Consider the following 19,942-nt stretch of genomic DNA (forward strand, 5'->3'; position numbering starts at 1 on the left):
AGGTTTGTGTGAGTGAACTCGGATGTTCTTGAGTGAAATTTAACCCAAAGGAGCATTGTAAAGTTGACCATATGCTGTTTATTTAATAAGAAAGTCAAAGTGTCTTGCATGGGTTTGTAGTGGCTGATTCAGAAAACTTGAGTTTAACTTCTTGTTCTGCCTTTGCCTGAGTGAAGCATTTTCTCTCATATTCTGTCTTTAGTGTGTAAATAATGCACATGTTGATGAAAGCACATCAAGATAAACTAATGAAAGCAAGTTTTCATTGCAATTACACTGACTAGTCTCTCATTTCATTTCAACCATAATGAGGATTCTATCCAGTCCTTTGCACTTCATTACCCCACACTCCTTCAAGCAGAATCAATATTTTATCAATAGAACCAGTACACCCCTACAATTTTACATTGGTTCCTTTTTTCCCTCTAACTTTTCACAGATAGGGTCCTCACAGAGTAAATCTCTTCAGAGGCAAACTTTTATATGCTGTTGCCATGAGCTATGTGGTGACATATAATGTTATGTTTATATATATATTTGAGGGAGTGAGAGACCCTGTTCTCCTCAAATGAAGGCATTAATGACAGAATCCATCTTTTGAGCCAAGTTATTGATGGATGAGAAAAGGTTTCAGTGTGAGACATTGGTGATATTATACTGTGGTAAGTCTCAGTGAGAAACAGTAAACTGTTAGAAACTTCCATGAATTATATTTTGGACAATGCTTGTTCCTTGAAATTATCAATCTTCTGCACAATAATTAGACCCATGTGAAAGGTGGTGTAAAGAGAAGCACACAAACATTAAGTTAACCTTTACAGGGACATAGTAAAGTAGTAATAGAATTGAGTCAACAATCCCATTCTGATTGTTCTGATGAACAACCCCATGACCTGCTGAATCTAAAGTCTGGATTTCCAACCCTAAATGGGATTAGCAAAATTTCCAAGCTTTTAATCCATCTAGTTCTATTCTTTTAAAAATTTGCCTGTAAAAGTACAGACACTTTGAAAGATTCATGTCATTAAATGTCCAGAGCCTAAGCAGATTTGGTTTGGGCCTTAATTTATTTTAATAAAGGGCCTTAATTTTAATAAATTTTTAATTTAAAAACCTTAGATCAAAATTTATTATATGCAAATTGAATGTACTTTAAAATCTGCCTTTACAAAAGAAAGTAGAGGGCAGCCAACTGCAGATGTAACATTGGGGATTTTGCATTTTCATAATTTGTATTAGAATGGGCCTCTCTGAAACTGTCGCATTTTGAATTTGGGGAGGAGCAGAAGGAATATTTTACATTTATCTAGACAGTTTTGACTAATAATCCAAAAGATGTTACCAGGTAGATGTTTAAAAGACAAAATAGCATTTTCATCCATTCTGTTTTTATTACTAGTAAACAAAAACATAAAACAGAGCCCTTCTCTGTTTTCATGGTGACCAGGAAAAAATCAGAACATAGAAAAAATTAATTTTTTTTGTCACACATGACATGAACAGGAACTGAAAAAAGCCTGTGTAGGTGAAAGGCAAAGCAAAGCTCCCACTGTCTTAATGCAGGACTTCACCCGGTGCAGGCAGTTGTAGACTGTAATTAATATATCTAGGAAATAAGGTTGGCAATTCATCATTCTGCTGAGTTTCATTATTTGGGGAAGACTTAAAACCTCCAGCTGCCAGATCTCAGGGTGTACTTGGTTTTCAAGCATTTTTGCAATCCTCACAGCTAGGGAGCCATTAAACAAATATTCAAAGATGCCCAAGACCAGATGGGATGGGATTTGTTTATGCACATATGTGTTGGAGTAAGGAGGGATTTAGTGAGATTTTAAAGGTATTGAATTGAGGTTTCTGATTCAATTCACTGAGATAGTAAAATTGCAGGGTAAAAATTCTGTATAATATTTGCACCAGAATTTGCTTCTGTGTATGATTCTCACAAACTTGAGTGAGGTCCTTCCTAGGGACTGCTAGTCCCAACTCAGAATCTGCCTCAATGTTTTCTTCCGTGATGGCCAGATCCTAAATTTTTTTCATATACAAAAGTATTAGAGATGTACTTCAGTCTCTGAATAGCATAAATTAGGAAAATGCTTTTTTTTTAAATAGCTAAACAAAATTTGTTTTTTCATTTTTTTTCCGGTGTTTTTCCAAAGCTACATGAGACATCAGGAAAGTATCAGGAAAAAGGAAACCAAATGCTGATGTGACTTCTCAGATAAAAAAAAAAAAAAAAAAAAAGGATACTGTGTCTACATTGCTCCTGTTGTCCCTGCACAGACCAGTGAGCGCTGTGTGCCCAGTGGTGCCCTTCTTTGGCACATGGCACCTGTGGCCCTTTGCAAATGCTTTGATATTCCTTCCTGGCTCTCCTGAGTTTGGTACCCAGTTTCCTGTAGTCTTTCCTCACTACTAAGCTCTATTTACTGCCCTTTTCCAGGTGCTGCTTTGCCCTCAGTTACTTCCCATGCATGCCTTTCTGTGCCGAGGTATTTTTGCTTTCCTTCCCCTCTGCTACATTCCAGAGTCAGTGATCCTGCTGCCAGCTGACTCACCGAGCTGCAGATGCAAGGTCATGCTGTAAGACAATGAGGCTGCCAATTTAGAGCATCACCCACTGGATCAGAACACAGCAGTTTTGTTTGTCAGCCTCCTCAAATGATCAGGATTTGCTGTCTGAAGTCTCATATTCCCTGTGCAGACATTGGTTTGCTCTCTGGGTAACTACTGAAGCCAAATTTAGGATAATGCAAAATCTATTTATTTCTATCCTGAAGCTCCCCTTTGGTTCCCAAACTGGGATGTTCCAACTCATTCTGAGTTTGCTCCCTTATGAGACAGCATCATCAACACTTTGAAGAGATGGGTATTCCTGTACCTAGACTGTGCTGACGTGTACAGCCACTCTTCAACACAGGCAGAATCCACCCAGGGGAAAAGAGACAGGATTCTAAAGGATCTGCTGGGAGGGAAGTAGAGATATGGAGCAAAGGCAGTGTTAAAACTCTTAAGCAGTGTGAGAGGGGATGAGTCTCAAGTGCTGCCCATGCCACACAACTGTGAGAGGAGGAGAGGGTTATTTGCTTCTGCAAGTTTAATACTTTGCCTCTGTTTTATCCATAGTATTAACTGCTCTGCAGCAGTGGAAAATGCTGATAGTAGTTGAAAAATGTTAAATTATTTCACAAAAGTAAAAATACTTTTTTCCTCATTTTTCAATGACAATTGGAACATTGTGCCCATTTTCTGCCCAAATCAGATTTATTTTCCTCGCTGCCATACCTTTCTTAGCATCTTTCTCTAGTTCCACTTTATTTTTAGAAATTAACAATTGAAAAGTGGGCATAAAATGAGGTGGGAAAAGCTTAAATATTTTGTATTTGCATTTGAAACAAATCCAATAACTACTTTTTAATGCATGTTTTAAAACGAGTGAAAAATTAGAACTTATTTATTAATGTAGCCTACTGTATTACAGATTTCCCCAACACTTGAAAAAAAGTAATTGCTGTTTGTGGGACAACGAAGATGAAGTAGACAAAAACATCATTTTACTTAATAATCAGCAACTAACAGGGAGGAATCCAAAATGAAAGGCTCAGCATTTGTTCTTTTAACCCACCCAAAAGCCTGTGACATCAGAGTAAGCTTCTACTGCATTTGCAATTTCCTCTGATATCCCCAGTGAAGCAGAGAAACTGTGTGGATGTTTCACTACCAAAAATAGACCCCACTGTCCAAGCCCTCTGGGATTTCATTCCTTTGAACTCTGCTGGGAAACCACTGAAGGTGTTTTACTGAAACTACCATTCTGAGGAGTTAAAAAGGAACATTTTTTGTTTTCTTCCTTGTTTGCAGCTGTAAACAAACCTAGTCCCAAACAAAATAATATTTGAGTTGGAGCCTCTGTGCAAGGCAAGGGTGGAGCAATGCAGATTATTATATTGTTTTTTACCTTTCAAAATATCAGAAGAAAACAGGAAACAGCAAAAGTCAAAGCTATCTTATCTAGAATGCCCTAAGAACTTGATGTTTCCAATAATGCCACTGTGCTAAACTAACACAGTTTTACCACTTTACAAATCAGAAGATAGTCCCATTTCCTGGGACTCTGGCCAACATTTGTGTTTCTTCATTATTTGGCCCAGAAAATGAAAACATGCAATTTGCATATTTCAAAATATGTCTCTGCTAAATGAAAAAATAGACAAATGCCCCTGAAAAACTGCCCTGTTGTTTAAATTGAAGATTTTATTATAAAATAGACTGAATATATTTTATTAAATATTTTAAACAAAAAACGTAGTCTGTCTTCAGAATGCTCTTGCCCTGCTTAACACTGACCAACATTAATTCATATTTTCTACTGTCTTTTCAGTGCAGTTTTTATCCTTTCCCCTCATTTTTCTTAATTTCAACAGTTGCAAATTCCAAAAGATGTAATTCCTATTCCCCTATAAATACAGATCCACAGATCCAAATACATGTTTTGGGAAGGCAACCACAAATCCATGCAAGATTTTTAAAATACATTAAAATGGAGAAGCAGCAACAGACATAAAAATAATAGCTGGGCAGAAGATGATCCTTGAGAGTGATGTTTGTGCTCACTCTCTGGAGCAGGAAGCAGGGCCAGGTTGGTAGCTCAGTGGGCTACCATGTCAGAAGGTCAGATCACACACTAGGATTTGGGCTCATCCCAAATGTTGACACAGTATTGAAAGGGGAAGGGAAAGGGGAAGATATGTGACAGTAAAGGACATTGTATTCATCATTGTATTGTATTGGAAATATCCATCATTGGGATGGGGAAAGTCCACTATGGGATCAACACAAAGATTTGTTCTTCTTCTGTTGCTAAATATTGAATTGGGCTGGTAATAAGCACCAGATCTGGAGAAGAAGAGTCTACTTACTAACAGTAAATATCCCTTAATATGAATTTAATTTTAATTAAATGTGATTGAATATAGATTCCCATCTGACAAAAAGATAGTCCACCCTGCTAAAATTTTATGAGTGCTATTGGCTTAGCATGCTGTCCTTCAAAACACTGCCTTGATAGTTAAGGTAAAACTACAGGATCATCATGGAATTCTTAGATATTCTAAATCTGCATTTCATCTTCTCTTTTGATTACATCTCAACCTTGCCCAGTTGGCCCTTTCCCAGCTTTTAACCTTTCAGATATGATCTGCAGCTGCTGGATGCAACAGGAAATGAGCAATAACAAATGGCACCAGTAACATTTCTGGGAGTGTGCAGCTCAGCCTCAGTTTGTCTGCTCTTGCTGTCCTTTTCCAAAGTTAGTCACTATGCTTTCACTCAATAATGTTATTGCTTATGTAATGTAATGTAATGCTTATTATGATATTGTTTCACAACTTATTTGCTTATTATGATATTGTTTAACAAAGACTCAGAAAGTCTGCCTTCATTTAATTTAGTTTAAATTTTCCAGATTTCTCACCAATTTCATACCAATAAGAAAGCAGCCTACAAAAAGCATCTTGCCAAAAATGTCTATGCACCTGTTTTGAATACAGATCTTGATTGTAGGTTTTTCATACACTTGTGTGTCTCATTGTATCTCAGTTGAAGTCAGTCTGTTAAATAACAGCATTTGGAAAGAAAAGAATGCTGCCTTCTCAGGATTCACACTGTAATCTCCTAGATTTATTAATATTGAAAATCTTGTAATAATTCAGCTTCGAAGGGACATATGGGATCATCTCATCATCCAATCAAACCCACAGACCAGAGCAGCACCAAATTTGAAGCTGGCTCTAATTTCAAGGTCAGATAAATTGCCCGGGGCCTTGTCCAATTCAGCTTTGAGTATCTCCAAAACCAGAGATTTCAGAGTCTCTCAAAGCAACTTGTTTCATTGCTGATTATCATCACTGAGAAAAACTTCCTTTGTTTTGGCATAAAACATTCTGATATCTACTGGCCATTAAAAAAAAAAAAAGAAAGAAGAGCAAAATACAAGTTTGCTACACAAGTCATATTGTCACAACAAACTGGCAAGGATATTGAGTGTACAGAATTACAAGTCTGAAGGAGAGGATGGGTTAAGCACAAAATTATGAAACATACTTTATGCAAAGGAAGGATTTATGTGATGCCTATAATTGCATTTGGTGACCTGGTGGGTACTTCTAGGCCTGTCTTTGCTGAAAGACCTTAAAAGATCCTCAGATTACTTTTTTATTCTTATTCTCTGACTTGTTCCAAATGGATTTAAAAGTCGTTTTTCTAAATGCCTGACTGTCATTGTAGTGAATTTATCAAACTCATTATTCAGTGGTAATGCTCTCAACTTCATGGTTCCTAGAACCACACCTTAAATGTTATCAAGGATCAGTTTATTCCCGTTACAAGAAAAAAATGAGTGGAAGGCAACGTACACTTATACATGCCCACCTCACACTATGAGACAATAGGCCCTTCTAGTGTCACAGTAATTTCCTGCTGAAAGCATGTTCCTACTGTTTGTTTTAATTTGAATAGTTGAACAGCATCATGAGCCTTTCACAGGGTAAATGATTGGCCAGGCAATTGGCCTCTCATGAGATCCACTCAAACGTACAAATCGATTATAAGGCTTCCATGCTGAGAAAACACATTAACTTTAAAATGCACAGCAGTAGCCTAATCTCAATAAAAATATTTAAAATCCACTCTTAAAATATAACTCCAAGTTGCAGCTGAATGTGAAATATCCATTTCCAGGCAATTACACACAATTTCTATCATGCTTTGGAAGAAATGTATATGCACCAGGAATAATAAAAGCCAAACCCCCCACAGCTCTGAGTGATCAAAACAGGGAAAGACTTAAAACCTTCCAGGATATGCAGAAATGCAGTGAGCCTTGTAACTTCACATCAGGCCTCTGGTCACATTGTGTACAGCACAGAGGAACCCTTGGCCTTATGTGTTGTAGAAGAACTGCTTCAATCCCAAACTTCTCATTCTAGGAATAACATGATTCATTCTCATGGGTTTCTCCCATACATGAAGAATGATAAGTCTATTAAGCTTGGAGCAAAACCTGATTCTTACAGTCCATCACATAATCTCTTCTGCCTTGAGAGCTGAAACAGGCCTTAGAAAAATATTAGAACTTACAGGAAATACAGAGAGTGCAGATAAAGGCAAACTCACTTAAATCTTGATATTGCAGATACTTGTGCTTACACTGCAGGAACAACTTTCAGTTTAACCTGTTTCACAGCTGGGATGCAGGAAATTTTTCACAAGCTAAAATGAATATGTGTGTTCAAGACCTTTTGACATGGTTATTAAGGCAGGTTCCATTGAAACACTAATTCACAGGATGCAGTCCTTACTTTGGAAATTAAGGTTTCCAGTGGAGAGTTCCCATTTAAAGTGTTCCTGTCTCACAGCAGGATTTCACGATACATTTATCATTCAGATTCCGAATGAGAATGATTGTTTATGGTCAAGTTCTCAAAGAACAGGGAATACTGAGCTATTATGTGTGCAGATGTAATCCTAATTAATATGTTCCTTGGCAGTTACAGAGAAGAATGAATAGGATACTTTAATGCCAGTTTTATTTACCTTATTGATCAGGACTCCAAAGTCTACAGTTGTAAACAAGAGTGGTATGAAAAAACCCAGCAAAACCAATTTTTCTGTAGAGATTTGTTCTTTTTTATTGCTCTTGAAAAAGCATTTATCTTCATGCAGTCCATCTGGATTTATAACAACTCTGCTCCTGCCACAAGCCTTCTTTTCTATTTTGGAAACTAACTTCTATGGAAGTTTTCAGTGTCTTTTAACTGAGATGAGTGAAAACAAAGTTTTTTTGTCTGAAAGTGTAGTAGTTTGGTCAGAGAACTACAGTGAGACAGTAAATTTGGCTATGAATTATCATCTTGGTAGAGGAAGGTAAATCTGTGCTTAGGGAGAAATCACTCTCAGCTGAGTAACATTTAAGTATCATTAGATCCCTTTTGAAAATGTTCTTTGTACATAGAAAACTGACACAATGGGAAGCAAAATTGTTGCTGGGAAGATGGATCATCTACTAGCATGGACTAGCATCAGCAGTCTATCCCCGTCTTCCTACATTTTTTGTTCCACTAAATTATAAAACAGACCTTCTTGAGAAGTGAAGCATCAACCAGTTGTTTCCTGAGCAAAGAAAACTTGAGCTTCCCTTTCCATATCATCTTCTAAGAGGCAGCACCAGTGACTGTGAATCTGACACAATTCTCTATATTGACTTTGGGTTACTGAGAATCTTTCCCTTACTTTGTCTTCCAACTCAAATACATTCATTTTGCAGAGATTGCATGGAAAAATGGATTTGAATGGCTGGAACACATTGTGGAAGAATGGTTTATATTCATTTTGTTACAGCATCATTCCTTATGGAAACAGGGGATGGGGAAGCAGTCATTCCAAAAAAAAAAAAAAAAAAACCACCACTTCTTTCTGTGAAGAACATGCCACAACATGTTCAGTAAGAGCTGCTAAATTTAGAAGTTCTATATGAGAATTGATCCAAAGCTGTTGATGATTTATGCAAACTCTGATATTGCACTTCCGAGCAGATGCCTGTTTGTTGACTGAAACTACAGCATTTTTCTAGTTCTATTTGGCTGCTGAGAAAACTTCATTAGTCCCTGTTAATCTGTAGTGTGATACTTCCCAATCTGTTAATTGGGGTGGATAGAGAAGACGAGAGGCTCAGTTATCACCTAACAGAAATGTTCATTCTTTTTTTATTTAATCATTTGCTTACAACAGATCAGTAAAATAATAACTTTGCACTCCAGTTTTAGGCAAGCTGATGAAACAAAACCAACTTCGAGGTGCTACATTAACAAATAGCATGGGAAGAGGGTTTCATGTTTTATAGCCCTGTGCACCAGAATTCAAAATGCATGGTGACTTAACAACTTTCACTGCAGGTAAATTCCTGCTCAAGATATCCAGAAAGGCTCACATGATACATGTATAATTTATGGAAGATCAATATTTAATCAGTCATTAATAATGTTCTAAAATTATTTAAGAATGTCTTTACATTCAAAGACTGAAAATACCAACTCTTCCAAGTCACAATCTTCCATTCAGATACGAAGCTGCATCACACAGGCTGGAACTTTTCTTCCGTGGTAATACAAGATGTGTGTAGTAACCCAGACTTCAACTGAAGTGTCACTGTATATTTATGTTACTTTAAAAGCCCACGGGGAACTAAAGACAAGATCTGATGTCACTTTCATCTCACATCATTGCTTAGTTGCTGGTAAACAGTGGAAAAGCTGGGTTTAGTATCTGCTATTTAATCAAACGTGTTTTAATTTAGAAAGTTGAGTATAGCACAAGAAGCTGCCTGTGAAATGATATCAGTATGAATATGTGAGCAAAGGCCATGTATTCTACATGCTCAGTACGGGGTCTGCAGGAAATCAAATTTTCAGCAGGATTAACAATGGAGCCATTCAGCCTCCTGAGCTCTCAGCCTCAGCACACTGCACACACATGGATACTCTGTCTTGGTAACAAGTAACTAAGACAAACTGAGTTCATGATTATGAAATGCTTTCAGTCTTCCTCCTGCTTTCACTTCCTTAAAGACTAAACAAAATTAGATTGTCTGGAGAAAAAGAATTAAAAAATGACCTCTTTTGTATATGGTTCATCTCTGCACATACTCGGCTCACTAGGCAAACTTTGCTTGTAAACATTTCAACTCAAATTTTAAGGTAGGTTTACAATTACAGGTAAGTTTTGGACTATTGTGGCACAGAGGTCAGTTTTGTTCAGAACAAACTAGAAATTAAGTAGTCTGCATCACTGTTCCAGGAAGATCCATCCTCAGACAGTCTCCTTTTAAAATTTTGTTATATCATGTTGTGTAACACTGTAATATTCAATCCAGTGACAGTCTCCAAGTCAAACACATTGAAAAATGCCTGAACTGCTGGCAGAACACAAGAGTCCTGCTTAGTTCTAATCCAACTTTTTCTTTCAAAATCCCTTACACATAAGGCAGCTCACAGTATCAGCCTGTCATTTGTGACCTGCCCAGCATGGAACTCTTAAACCTAGGAGACAGAACAAGAACACTGCATGGGCAAAATAATGTTTTATTGGAAGTATATATTCACACAAGGTATAAAGGCAATAATTTAAATTGTTTATTTTTTAACAACACAAAGCTACTCCATTACCAGACTCCTTCAGAAAGAGGATTAGATTTAGGAAAAATGTAGAATATTTTAAATCCCTGAGAATAACGTCCTCGCATTCTTTTATGCACTCCCTGCCCACCCCCCTCCCCCTGCCCCTAAAAGGTGCTGGAAATTTCATTTCCTGCTCAGTTAAGCTTTTAGTGCATCACCATCCATTCTTTATATCAGCATGAAATTTAAAAATGCAGGCAAGCTCAAGTTCCACATCAAGCTCATCCACATTCAGTGGCAGGCACCCAGTTTAAAATTATTTCCAGTTTCAAGGTGGTATCCAAGCTGCTTTGTAGGTAAGGCTACTGACTCTGAAGATGAAACTTGTTCCCCTTAAATCAGACATGCAAGAAGTCACCTCCTCCTTTTCTTCTAGCTGGACACAGCTAAAGGTTTTTACATTTCACACAGAAATATGGAGCTGTGAATGCAAGGCTTTAGGCTCACTCTTTTTACATCTGGATTTAAGGGAGCTTAGCATCACAGACTTCTACTGCACATTTCTAGTAATTTACCTCATCCCTCAGCATTTTTTAGGTTTATATCAGGCAGAGAGTTTAAGAATGACAAACTTGGGTAGCAAAAGCATTTCCTCTGATGCAATGCAAGTTCCATTACTTTCAGTAATGGAGTTTCAGGAGGAAGCCATCCTGCAAGGTAACAAAGGCAGATCCAGGCATAACACATGCAGATAATTTGCAGTCCAAGTTCAGACATTTTTCTAGTAAGATTGTTGTCTCTTGTGCAAGGATGCAACATACCCATCACAGAACTCCTCTAGTTGACACCTGACAACCAGCATAAGCAAAGCATGGGGAACAAGACTAAACTTGAGTACTTTCAAAAGCTGCAGCTGATATTGGTGCTACCTTGACAGTGGCCAGCTCTTCAGTTGGAGGTGGAAAAAAATCTAATAAAACTAATGGCATAATTCAACTAAAATAAAATTCTTTCCAATATTAGAGGTAGATTTTTTTCCAGTGTAATATATAACATCTGCTCCTGTAAGAGCAGAGATCTAGGAATTAAATGATTAAGATCAATTTCAACACCTATGTGCTCTTAGAATAAATAAGGCAAGCTTTTTGTATATCCTTCAAGAAAGCAGGCACACCACTCTGTAAAGAGAAAGGCAGAAAAGTTATTCTTGCATAATGAAATCAGTAAAAACTATAAGCAAGATGAGAATTCCCATTATATAGATCAAGGATTTCAAACAGATACACAGTTCTAAGATCTAATATACAATTGTCTATGATACAAGTCTAAGATCTGGTACATAGCATCAAGCCATTCCTTGAACACTTTGGGAACAAACTGTATTGTTGAAGTTTGCTTGTCTTGAGGCTATTCATATATAGCCTGAAACACAGATTATTTGGGGTTTGCTGCAGAAATTTACCTGCCAGGTTGACAAACCAAAGGAATTTGACAGGAATTAAAATAAGTAAATAAATTAAAACCATTGTCATGAGAGTATACAATAGTGACACTGTAAATATGGGACCATGTAAAAGCTAGGAAGGCCAATAGATCTGTTTCAGAAAAAAATAATTCTGCCCAAACGTAGAAGATGGGTATGACTGCAGTGAATTCATTGTTTGAAAGATTAGCCAAAGATCATTGTCTGTAACCTTTCCTTACCTTGGCAGCCCAGTTGACCAGCCAGGATGGAATCATGCCACCAGGATTATCAAAATAGTACATATAGACTAGAGAGGAGAGAGAAGTTACCAGATGCCAGTTACCTGAGACTCAGCTGTAACACACTGTGACAGAAGCTATCAGTGTGCATCACTGAAGCACCAACTACCACAGTTCTACTCTAAATTCTGCACAAAAAATCCACCTTTTCCTGAAGTGAAATGTGAAGTAAATATAGGCATTCCCTGTTAACCTCTGGGAAGCTCTGACAGAGCCACAACAGGTATTTAGATTACTGCAAACCATTTTTGGCACCCTGTCTTATAAAATAAGACTGTCTTTAAAAGATTAATCTCAAGATAGGAGTCAAGCTCAAGGCAAACCCTTTAATCTATACATCTGTCAAACACAATATTTGAATCATTGCTGAGTTAAGAAAATTGCAGCAGAGTCTCCCCAGCTGAACTGTCTGGCAGGAAAAGAAGTAAAGACTGGGGGTGGGATGGGAGGGCAGAAGGAATTGGTCAGTAGACTATTCTTAACCACCCAGCCCAACTGCTAAATAAAAAGATTATTCACGGTAGTGCACTGCACTGGACATTTCCAAAGGTTTAATTCATTTTATAGTAACCCTTGTCTTAAAATTTCCAGTCCCCCTCTTTGTGTGTTTTGCTGATACATACATTCTTGGCTACATGACTTGTCACACATTTTCTTGACCTCTTACCTTTACATCCAGCCTTGCCATCACTTTCAATTACCAGGCTTTGTTTATAGCTCTTAACTCTGATAATACCAGGCTTCTCAGGGCACTGAGGAACAGCCACACTTTTTGCTAACACAACCCAGATCTTCCTTCCATGCACATCCATCTCCCGGCACTCCCGGATATAGACATACTGCATTGCAAGTTGAGGAGGCATGTCAAAACAATGTCAGTTTGAGGGATGAGGAGTTGACAAGTGAATTCCATCACAAATAGGCCCTCCTTCAACTCCTTCTAGTTTCTCATGTCCCTTCAGGACTCAATCCTGCAGAGCAGTAATTCAGCTATGTGAGCTCCAGCTCTGTGTGGGAAGAGGCACCCACACTCCTCTTCATGTCATATATATTCATGTAACAGGAGGACTGCAAGATCTTAGATCAGTGCAGCAGAGTGATGGAATCAGCTCATTGTTGGGATTCCTGGTGACCAAGTGGTAAAAACTGCAAGAGGAACGAAAGCTTGAAAGGATACGTCTCTGTTTGAAAGAGGAAAAGGGTACTTCACTTCCCAGTAGATTACTTTTTCACCATCATATGTTTCCTCATACAGTTCTACAGTTGAAAGAAGAAGACTGTTAGATATTTTTCAATTCTACTGCAACAGAAATATAGATGGGATCAAGAACTGCTCAGATTTCTGACATGAGCACATTTTACATGCAACCCTGGTATCAAAATTGATATGTATGTAGAATTTTAGCAGTAAAAGACATTAAGAAGGTCTGTACCAGGATTGTTCAGGAATCAAATACACAAAAATAGGTGGCCTGTTTTTCTGAGGCTATTGGATTAATTGGTGGGAAAAAAACACCCAAAAAAACCCGCCAAAAAAACCCAGAACATAAAATCAGAACAATTCCGAGGGCAGCAGAGTCAAATTCATTTTCCAACAGTTTGTTCATTCAAAACCTTTCCATCTCATAGCTTTTTCCTCACCTGTGCATGTTTTGCACAAGTCCAAGTCACAAGTACAATGTGCTTTTTCACAGGCATGTCATTACCCTTGTAAATTATACTGAATTAACATGGAACTAGGATGAGTGCAGCTTTCTAACACATGAAGACATCTTACATGAGGGATTAATGAATTTTGGAAAAGCTGTCAGGAATTTCACATGCAACAGCAAACTAGAATCTTGAGCAGGTTATGAGCCTTCATTACACCACCTTCAGTCTGCCTAGAAACTCAAATCAGAAGGCAGCAGAATATGAAAAAAGTAACCTAAGAATAGTGCCTAAAACATGGCAGTGACTCAGTTGGAGAGTAGTCTGGCATGAAGAAGAAAAATTAGCTCTAATCAAACCACATAGTCAAGGCTGAAAACCTATCTACAGCACAGCTTCCTTCCCTGAGACAGCAACTGCCACTATGAGGGCAATGGACCTGATGAGCCATGGGGCTGAGCCAGGGTGAACTCCTGCTGGCTCAGGGCCTGGAGCAAAGACGAGTGTGATCCAGAAAGGTGGTTCATCTTAACAGTCACAGTGGCCTTTTCTTCCTTTACAGCAGACTTGTGCCTGAGGTGCTCTATATCCTCCAGAGCCAGGTTTTTGAAAGTGAGGCCAGAATAATTGGTGATCTCACTGACAAGGCAAGAATGGTGCCCCAGATGGGAGATTCTTTCCCTATATAATATATTCCAAACCAGGCTTCTGTTGGTATGCCCTGCAGATCAGATGTCACCAACGGAAACAGGTTCTCCTCTTCTCCAGCTGGAGCAGTGCTGGATGCACCTGGTGTTGTAATAGCCCACAACATTTATGTTTTCCACCAGAGGTCACTGGAGCATTGGATTATTCACTTAACTTTCACTTCTAAACAGAGATTTCCTTTTTCAAAGGCACCATGACACTGTTTTAAAGACCTCAACACAACTGTTATTAGCTACCTCATTTACCTGTGTATCTTTGCAAACACAGGAAAAACACACAATACATAAACCACATCCCACCTGCATTCACTTCAAACCAGAATACAGTGCATTTTAATCAATAATCTGATTTCATTTGGCATCTCTACAAGAGATCACAAGTCCATTCTATCCATAATAGGCATAGCAGCGCTTACTGCTTCAACAGTCAGTTATTACTGTGAAATTGTTGGGAAGTCTGATCTCAATCAGGAAGGGGCTGTAATCAGGAATAGCAAGTTTCAGTATTGCTCAGGCCCAACCATTTTGCATCATGCCACAGAAGCACGTGGTACCTCAGTCACTACTCCACAGTTCAGTCACAACTTCCCTGCTGAATTGGCAGCTGCAGCACAAACCAGGCCTCAGGATATCCACATCTTGTGGATATACAGAAGCATGCAGAAGCCGTTGCCTTTTCAGCTAAAAAGGCAGCTGCTTCTGCTCTGGTCAGGTTTTTCTTTCAGTTCAGCAGAGAATTCTCCTTTGGACTGACACTTGCATGGCTGTAAGACACCAAGGAAAAAAAACAGTAGCACCAAGAGCAAGAAGGCTCTCAATGGAAGTTTTCTGGGGTTTCTTCCTAAATGTGAAAGAAAAAGCCCAGGCTGAACTGGGGTTACGTTTAAAACACTGGCTAGCACCCTCATCATATGTACCATCCCAAAAAACAGGTGGGCTTTTGTCAATTTTTAAGTAGGAAGGAAAGCATTACATTATATTTATGCCCTGTAAGAGTTAATTTCTTTGAAATGGTGGACTTAAAACACCAGCACAAGTATAAATTAACAGCTGAACAAACCATGGTCAGCAAGGATATAAATGTCAGCTCTGCAACATTATCTAGCTTTTAGTTTAAGGGTGTAGCTTCCCCCAGCAGCTTCCTTTCTTTTCTCTATGAAGGAATTAAAAAAAAAAAAAGTGTTTATTTAAGAAGCATTCATTTCTCCTAAATACACTTAAAGACTACTGAAGTACTCAACAGAGTATTTTTACATCCAATACGATAATGTTGAGTCCCACTCTCTTTGCTTCATTAATGGCAAAATGGCTTTTGCTACAAGAAAGCTACTGAGCATTTTGACAATTAACACTTCTTAATGAAGACACTACTCCTTAAATTTGACCAAGACTGATATGAGTTAAATTTATGGGTCTCTGTATCAATGCAGCCAATGGCATTATCAGCTATCATTCAACATGGAGCTGTCCTAAACCTAACGAGCACAATATTTAACAAGTCTTTGGTTTTTAACACTGCTCTTTGTTCAGCAAAACACTTGGACCACTTTTCAGTTTTACTGGCCTGCTCTGACTTCAAGCATAGGCTTAAAAAGAAAAGGCTACCCATCTTTAAAATAAATGGATTACTAGATATCTACATCAGCTGAACCCTTACCTTGTTACTGCTGACTTAAGATGTTTTAACACCATATGGATATCGAGGTTCAAGGCCCTTTTTCAGAGACAACATTAAATAAACTTAACTAAATTAGTTATTTCTTTCTCTGTGAAAGCCTGAAGTTACCACATATTCTCTCAATACACCCATTCCTGACTGTAAAAGGTGCCAAGAACAACCCATGCTTTCAGGAAAAGATATTCCATCATGCGTCAAACTGGTGAAAGCCTGAGGAAAAATTTTCAGTGAGATTAGCCCTTGAAATAATCTCCCCAAGGACAAATTTTAAGACTCAGCTCACGATGGTGCTAAGCCATCTTGTCTTGACTGTGCTCTCACCAAGGAAGTTTGGACCAGATGATCCAAGAAGTCCCTTCCAACCTTCTGTTCCACGATGCAGTGCTCCACTGCCATATGCAAAGATGCACAAAAAGTACTACCCCCATTTTTACCAAGACATCTACTAAAATTTAACCTAAGCATTACAACTAGAAGTTACAAGGTGCTCCAGCATAACCAGTGATGCCAATCATATGCTTTAACCAACATGGAAAGAATTCATTCCAAAGGAAATGGATCCCTCCACCAATCTCTAATGTTGAAACATTAGAGATTCCATATCAGTGTTTACTTGTATATTTGCAAAGTGCAACCTTATCCCAAAAGATATTTAAGTCTGATCCAAAGGTTCTGGAGGCAGTACCTTTGAAATACCTTTGAGGAACGTTTTAGTGGGAACAATCAATGTGGACTCCAGCTTGCTCTTACACTGCCTAGATGAGCTTACCTTTAACATACTGATCCCACTCTTTTCTGAAATCCAAGTCCATGTAGACATCTGCACACAATTTTGGGGGAACGTCAGCAAGACCACCAAAGATTTTATATTCATAAAGTCCTGATTGCTGTGGAAACAGAATGGAGAGAGGAAAAGTCACACAGGAAAGGGAAGTACTCTGCATCAGGGAGAACAGCTGAAGGAAGTTAGGTGGGGCACAAATTACAAATATGCTCAAGAGCTGTGAAAGCAAATGTTCAGAAAACAATATAAGATTCAGTCTTTAACCTCTCAACTTTTTGATCTATACATGAAAGTGTAAATCCAGCCAGCCTGACCTGCCCTGCACAATGGCTGTTCCTTCCCTTACACCAGTACCCTTTTACTTCATCAGGAGTTCCAGAGGGAGCGTGTTTCTTCACAAACACAATCCCCTTTTCATCTCCAGTCATCAGTGTGGACTAAATCCTGCCCACACTGAGGTTTACCAGAAGCATTAAATTCTTGTGGCAAGTTAGTTACGCTTACACATCAGGCTGGGATACAATAATGCTTTACAATGTCCACACTTATATACAATGCACTCATATCTGCCTTGAATATTTATCAGCTATTTTCTTTCAAAACACTGTATGCACTGAAGGGCTGGGGTGCAGGATATCTCCTGTTTTAATGTTACTTTCAACATATGGTAATTCCATCTGTGCCTATAGAGCAATATTTGTACTATTGTTAGAACGAGTTCAGGACTAAGTTAAAACAATGAGAGTTCAGGACTAAATTAAAACAATGAGAGTATTTCAAATATACAGTGTAGAAATCAAATCAAAGCATTCCTAAGGAAAGGAAAGGAAGGATTATACAACAAAAGAAGGATTATACAATAGAAGGATTATCTTCTGTTAGTGAATAGATGAATTTTCTTCTTTTCCTCGCCTTCACAAATCAACTCCAGAAAATGAAGATCTGAAGTACCAGAAAATAGTAATGTCAGCAAGAAGCTTAAGCTACTCATCTTCACTGTGGCTTCACTGAAGCACCAGTCACCAGCTTCAAACCTGAACTATTCAACATCTGTGTAACCCCATGCACTCATCATCTTCGTAAGAGGCATCAACAAGAATTGCTTTCTTACTGTAAATTTTCTTGTGAGAAATTTTTCTTGTGAGCAATTTACAGAAAGAAAGTTAAAACAAAAGTGAAATGCTTCCATTTTTCTGAGGCATGTCATTAGGAGAGTCAATCAGCTTGGCTGGAATGCAGCACTGAGCAGGAAGACCCAGATCTATTTCTGCAGCCTGCAGAGAAGGTCGAAAGACAAGGCAAAAAGAGAAGGAAACAGGAAGAATAATTGCTGCTTTCAGCTTCCTGGACTACTGTTGCTACAGGGGAGTTGCAGTTCAGTAAGTGCTAAAAGCTAATTTTTCCAGTAACAACTTTAAACAAAGACCCTCCTTCTAGAGTTCATCTTCTCTTGTAGCAATCTGAAGCAACTGAAAGACAAAACAGGAGATTTATTTCCCAGGAGTCACAATATTGGACTTGAAAAGGTCCTTTGCATCCCATGTAGTCTGTCCATCCAGCCTAAACTAGGGGCATCGTATACTACACAAAAAAAAAATCACAGACACCTGTAAATGATTTTTTTTTTTAGTTTCAAATAGTCCTTTTAGCTCTACAGTCCTTCTGTATAAAAGCACAAGAGGATGAGGAGAAGAAGCCTAAGCTTCTTTCCATCTCACTAGCTGCATTCATACAATAGCAGCCCAGCCACTGCAATAAGCCAGTGTTTCCCTGCCCATGTGCCTGGCTAAATCCAGCCTCCAGCTTCCCTAAGTTCCTTTCCCTTCATTCACTGCATAATGCATTTACAGGTCTGGGCTGAGCTCTGATCCTAAAGCCTCTACTTCATCCACTCCAGCAGGAACACCCCCAGCACCCTGAACTCCATCTACTCACAAATTCTTGCATGGATACCTGGCAGGCACCCCAGCCTCACCTGTGCTGTGAGCACCTACTGATAAGCTCGTCTTGCCATTGCCAGTCACTACATCCACACTGTAAACAGGGACTATTTATCACTGAAGAAAATTCCAAGGTCTATGAAGTGATGGTTTTTTCAAGAGGCTTTTTCCATCCCATTGCGCCTTTAGCACACCCCTGTACACTTGCTGGTTTTTTCTAACATTACCATGTCTGAAATGATTTCTCAGAATACAAATACAAAATTGTCATGCAAAGAACAGCATGAAGTCCAGAAGGAGCTGAGAGGAAGCTATGATCACCCAGTTAAAAAACCAGAATATTTTTATATATATTTCTTTTATATGGATTTAGAAGTCAGTATTGAAAAATAAATCTGTGTCAAAATGGAAACACTGTCAATCACAAGTCAGTTCCTAAGCTACTGAAACTCTTTAAAGAAGTTAGTCCCCCAAAAAGGGAAGAAAATTTCATTCCAACCCTTTCTGAACTACCTCCTGATTTTAGAGGTGGAAAATCAGTGTGAAGGGAGTTCTGGAGAGAGGCAGGAAGGGGCGAGGGCTCCTGGAGAGAGGATGCTATGACACGGGCGGGGCTTGGGAGTAGATGTTTAGGGACACGCTCCCCTGACCGCAAACCCCCTCCGAGGGAGTTCGGGAGGGTGGCACATCGAACCCCCGGGAGTTCCACATGCTCGCTTCCGCGGGGTCACTGCGGCCCAGCAGCTTTCCCATCAGCACTTAATGGCATTACCCGGAAAGCTGCTTTCTGCGAGCCTGGAGAAACCGAGCCCAGGCCTGTGCGGGGAACCGGCGGCTGCGGGCGGGGTCGTGCGGGCCCAGCATCCCCGCCACCACCGCCCCTATCTCCGTTACCACTGCCCCCATCCCCGCCACCACCGCCCCTATCTCCGTTACCAGCGCTCCCGCAAACCCGCCACCCCCGCCCCCCGGCAGCCCCAGGCCGCGCTGCCCCAGCCCGCCCACCTCGTGGTACAGCCGGTAGATCCGCACGCCCATGGTCTCCACCAGGAGCTGCCAGGGCCCCGCCGCGGCCGGCGCCGGCTGGTCCAGCTCCCGGCAGGCGGCCCCAAACTGCTCCTCCGAGAAGCCCCGCGACATCGGCTCCTCCAGGTCCGGCGGTGCCGCCATCCCCGGCGGTGGCCGGGCGGGCGCAAGCCCCGGCCGGGCACAGCCCCAGTCCCCGTCCGGCCCGCCCCGCTCCGCCC

The 19,942-nt window shown here is 39.6% G+C and overlaps 1 protein-coding gene across 1 annotated transcript; it reads right to left on the minus strand.

Moving 5' to 3' along the window:
• Nucleotides 1-10,120: 10,120 nt before the first annotated feature.
• PCTP (phosphatidylcholine transfer protein) lies at nt 10,121-19,913 on the minus strand. Its single transcript, XM_053960413.1, has 6 exons — nt 19,701-19,913; nt 16,741-16,858; nt 13,114-13,193; nt 12,604-12,775; nt 11,877-11,944; nt 10,121-11,350 (listed from the first exon to the last, which is right to left on the minus strand). Exons 1-6 carry the CDS (start codon nt 19,863-19,865, stop codon nt 11,285-11,287), a joined length of 669 nt encoding a protein of 222 aa, XP_053816388.1. The 5' UTR covers nt 19,866-19,913; the 3' UTR covers nt 10,121-11,284.
• Between the last annotated feature and the right edge of the window lie 29 nt (nt 19,914-19,942).

The sequence above is a fragment of the Vidua chalybeata genome, chromosome 19 (genome assembly GCF_026979565.1).
Source record: "Vidua chalybeata isolate OUT-0048 chromosome 19, bVidCha1 merged haplotype, whole genome shotgun sequence".
Lineage (NCBI taxonomy): Eukaryota > Metazoa > Chordata > Aves > Passeriformes > Viduidae > Vidua > Vidua chalybeata.

Bases quoted from the DNA above. Each gene is read 5' to 3' on its own strand.
- PCTP (XM_053960413.1), bottom strand. From the start codon at position 19,865: ATGGCGGCACCGCCGGACCTGGAGGAGCCGATGTCGCGGGGCTTCTCG. The intron at 11,945-12,603 runs GTAAGAGGTCAA...TCTCCTCTCTAG, and splicing joins TGGCAAGGCTGGATGTAAAG to TCTATATGTACTATTTTGAT. The intron at 11,351-11,876 runs GTAAGGAAAGGT...TTCTCTTTACAG, and splicing joins TGGTCAACTGGGCTGCCAAG to AGTGGTGTGCCTGCTTTCTT.